Source organism: Cebus imitator, unplaced genomic scaffold (genome assembly GCF_001604975.1).
Source record: "Cebus imitator isolate Cc_AM_T3 unplaced genomic scaffold, Cebus_imitator-1.0 Scaffold524, whole genome shotgun sequence".
Taxonomy (NCBI): Eukaryota; Metazoa; Chordata; class Mammalia; order Primates; family Cebidae; genus Cebus; species Cebus imitator.
In genome coordinates this window covers 1,318,870-1,323,169 of record NW_016107839.1, presented here as the reverse complement: position 1 = coordinate 1,323,169, position 4,300 = coordinate 1,318,870, and the positions used below count along the sequence as shown (strand labels likewise).

Below are 4,300 nucleotides of genomic sequence, written 5' to 3'. Positions count from 1 at the left end.
GAGCGGGTGGGTTTGGGGGTCCTGGGGCCAGGCACGGAGGAGCGAGCGGGTGGGTTTGGGGGTCCTGGGGCCAGGCACAGAGAAGAGAGCCGGGTGGGTTTGGGGACCCGTGCAGGGACAAACGCACCTTGCGAGGCCATCGAGCTGCAGGGTGGCGGCGCTGCCAGGCAGCGTGGGTGCCCGGCCGAACTGTAGCCGCAGGGGCTGCTTGGGCTGCAGGCGGCTGACCAGGCCGTCGCTGGCCGGCAGCCAGTCCAGGCTGGGGATGAGCAGCTGGCTGGGCAGCAAGCAGCACTCGTCCACCAGCGCCTCGTCCGGCTCACTTGCTGGGCCCTCGTCACGACCTGCGGGGAGGGTGGCCGAGGTCTCAACATCAGGCGGGCACCGCCTGCCCGCCCACCCGCCGGGGACGTGCTGGGGCCTCCTCCTTCTGAGGAGCACCGGGTCTGGCCCTGGCTCTGCCTTCCTGGCTGGGTGGTCCTAGGGTTTTCTCCCCCTCTCTGGCCTCAGTCACTTAAAAAGTATGTGGCAAGCACTGTGCCTTTCACAGACACCAGGATGTAAGAACGACAGAACCCGCCCTCCTCACACACACCACCGACGAGACAGGAACAGGTGCCTGGGAGCAGCTGCCATCCCCAAAGCACCTGCACCCCGCCTGGACCTGTGCTGGGAACTGGGGAATTGGCAGAGGTCAAGGCAGAGCCACTGCCCCCTGCAGGGGCTTATGTTCTGGCGGGGGGGCTGGGGCAGGGCTTGTGTTTTGGTGGGGAGAGCAGAGCGGCAAGCGGGGGGCCTCACAGCAGATCCAGAGCTTGGTGAGCAGGCGGAAGAGCAGGGACATGCTGTCCTGGGTGTCCGAGGTGGCCGTGTACACAGGCAGGCAGCTGGGCTTCAGCAGGCCCCAGATGCGGATGACCACCATCAGCTCCCGAAGCATGCCCAGCGAGGTGCCGTCCCGCAGGAAGCTGTGGCCCGGCCGCAGCAGGGAGCCCTGCAGGAAAGAGGTGCCCAGCGTGGCAGGGGCAGCGGGAAGCAGATGGTGAGGGGGTGAAGCCTCTCGGGGTGCGCGGAAACCCGGCCTGGGGACAATGGGCAGGGTCGGGGACATTTGTGGAGGTCAGGACTGGGGTGCTCCTGGCACAGCGTCAGCGGATGCCAGGGATGCTGCTCAGCACCCTGCAGGGTCCAGGACAGCCCCAGCTGGAGAGTCATCCCGTCCCTGGCCTGAGAGTCCACAGAGAGGAGGCTCCCGCTGACGCCAACACCCCTACCCACTTCCGGGGAGCAGCCGACCCTCCCACAGCTAAGTGCACCCCCTCCCACCACCGTGGCTGCACTGGGAGGCCAGAGGACCAGGGAAGGGAGGCCCTGGAGGGTGGCCTCTGGCAGCCTAAAGCCCCACAAAGAGCAGAGAGGCTTCAAACTGCCTGACGGGCTCGGTGGAGAGGCAGGGCCACAGGGCAGGATGGTGCACAGCCTGCACACCTGGAGGTGGGGGTGTGGCCCGAGCCTGCTGGGGCCGGCAGTGAGTTCCTGACCTCAAAGCCGCCTACCCCAGGCTAAGGGGGCTGGGGAGGGTAACGGGTGGGGGCAGCGGAGCAGGAGCTTCCAGTGGGGGTGGGGCTGAGAAGAGGCAGGGCCTGGGAGGCGGGACTTTGAGAATGAGCAGGAAGGGCTTTGTAGGAGAGGCTTCAGGAGCAGTGGGCTAGGAAGTGGGGCTTTGAGAAGAGGCAGGGCCAGGACGTGGGGCTCCAGGTAGGGGCGGGGCTGAGGTGGTTTTGAGGCGCAAGGCCTGGGAGGCGGGGCCTCTGAGGGGCGTGGCCATGGAGGAAGGGCCTGGGGTAGGGCGGGGCCAGGGAGACAGGGCCCTGGTGAGGGGTGGGGCTAGGGAGGCGGAACACGGACATGGGCGGGGCCAGGGAGGCGGGGCCCTGGTGAGGGGTGGGGCTAGGGAGGGGGAACACGGATGTGGGCGGGGCCAAGGAGGCGGGGCGCTGGTGAGGGGTGGGGCTAGGGAGGCGGAACACGGACATGGGCGGGGCCAGGGAGGCGGGGCCCTAGTGAGGGGCGGGGCTTTGGAGGGCGCACCTGGTTGGGCAGGCTGGCCAGCAGGTAGAGCACAAAGTCGCCCACCCACTGCAAGAGTTGCTGCAGTGCCTGCAGCGTGTTCATGTCCAGGACAAACTCCTCCGTCTTAAGGTTGATCATGACCTTGTCAATGTCTGCAAGGAGACGCGGGTCAGGTCAGTCCAGGCCTGTGGGACACATGGGGTGACCTAAACGCTCCCCAGAGTCCTGGACCAAGCACCCACCCAGTGCCGGGCAAGCAGGTGCCCACGCCGGGAATGAGACACGGGTGATGGCACTGCCTGATGGAGAGGAACCGGGAGCCCACTGCCTGCCCACCCGGGGGCCCTGTGCTCAGCACCAAACAGCTTCTCTTGGCCTGCAGGCCTTGGGAGGGCATGCCAGGGACAGCACTGCTCAGACCTGGCCCACTGGTGCACATCGGGCCCCTCCTCGGGGTGGGCTCTGTGAACACAGGACATGTCCACACTGTGCGGCCGCAACCACCCCCACCCCACACCTGGCGCTGGTTACACACCCAGCAGGTACCTCTGGGATGGTGACTAGCATGGTCCCACAGAAACCACCACGAATGTGCACACTACTCCCAGCTACTGGGAGTGCCACATGCCTACAATGAACTGGATACTCTAGAGGTAAATGGTAACCCCAATTTTAAAAGAAACAGCCTGTCAGGTGCAGTGGCTCACGCCTGCAATCCCAGCACTTTGGGAGGCCGAGGCGAGTGGGATGCCACGTGCTGGGCGGGCCTGGGCAAGCTGCTTAGCCTCTCTGTGCCTCAGTCCCCTTATGGTAAATTGGGAGGAGGAGCGGACCTGCCCCACAGGACTAGGTGCCAGGTCCCGGCCTGGGAGCAGCAGCCTGGCCCCAAGGAGAGAGGTGGAAGGGTCACGTCAGCTCAGTAGGTCAAGACCAGCCTGGGCAACATAGTGAGACCCTAAATATGGAGACCAAAAAATTAAAAACCAAGTGTGGTGATGCACGCCTATAATCCCAGCTACTCCAGAGGCTGGGGCGAGAAGACTGCTTAAGCATGGAAGGTAGAGGCACCACACTGCAGCCTGGCTGACAGAGTGAGACCCAGTCTCTAAAACGCCAGGCGCGGTGGCTCACGCCTGTAATCCCAGTACTTTAGGAGGCCGATGCATGGGGATCATTTGAGGTCGGGAGTTTGAGACCAGCCTGGCCAACATGGCGAAACCCCGTCTCTAATAAAAATACAAAACTTAGTTGGGTGTCATAGACGCCTGTGATCCCAGCTACTCGGGAGGCTGAGGCAGGAGAATCGCTTGAACCCAGGAGGCGGAGGCTGCAGTGAGCCGAGATCACACCACGGCACTCCAGCCTGGGCGACAGAGCAGGACTCCATCTCGAAAGATTAAATAATGCAATAAGTAAATGGTGAAAGGTGCCCGAGGCCGGGGCACGGGATGGGACCCACCGACGTCAGTGATCTTGGCACAAATCTCGGTCAGCCGGTCTCCGGGGCTCTTGTCGGGCGTGTTGAGGAAGTGGGGGCGCAGCAGCGACTTCAGGGTGGAGCTGATGGCGATGAGGAAGAGCTTGGTGTGGTAGTCGCACACGCGGGTCACCGTGCAGGGGGACAGCTTGCAGAGCGAGGCCTTCATGGCCAGGATCCGGGTGGAGAGGACCTGGGGGGCGGGCAGTGTGAGCAGGAAGCCGGGTCACCCCGAGGGGCCAGGGCAGAGGTGCCCACCAAGGCTCCAGCTGGGGAGAAGGGCAGCTGGGCTCTGGCACCAGGCGCTGGGTGAGTTGGGCAAGCTGCTTAAGCCTCTGCACCTCAGCAACCTCACAGCAAAAGGGGCCTAATGTGCCAAGAGGAAACTTCCTAGGTAAGGAGGGAAAGCAAGTGCTTCTCTCAGGCGCAACTTTACTGGACGGGCCTCTGGGAACACCCCACTCCACACACAGCCTCACCTGCCACAGGCTACCTGCCCCTCCTGCCCTCCACCCTCCATGGGGCCCCTGCCTGCCATGGGGACCCCCCCAGCTACCACAGCAACCCCCACGTCTGCCACTGGGACCTCCGTGACTGCTGCAGGGACCTCCCCCACCCTCCACGGGACCCCTCTCCCTGCCACTGGCCCCTCACTCAACACAGGGCCCCTGGCTTCCCCAGGGACAGCCCCACCTGCCTGGGGACCCACCTGCCGCAGGGGCAGCCCCACCTGCCTGGGGACCCACCTGC

At 64.7% G+C, this 4,300-nt stretch overlaps 1 protein-coding gene across 1 annotated transcript in view; it reads right to left on the bottom strand.

Annotated features, from left to right (window-relative positions):
• The window catches only part of MED16 (mediator complex subunit 16), a 23,281-nt gene that overhangs the window by 3,147 nt on the left and 15,834 nt on the right, over window positions 1-4,300 (bottom strand). The window contains exons 10-13 of the mRNA XM_017514508.2: window positions 3,533-3,743; window positions 2,092-2,225; window positions 802-994; window positions 128-344 (exon numbers count right to left, since the gene is read on the bottom strand). Coding sequence (XP_017369997.1) covers window positions 128-344; window positions 802-994; window positions 2,092-2,225; window positions 3,533-3,743 — 755 coding nt within the window. The remainder of the gene's footprint in view (window positions 1-127; window positions 345-801; window positions 995-2,091; window positions 2,226-3,532; window positions 3,744-4,300) is intronic.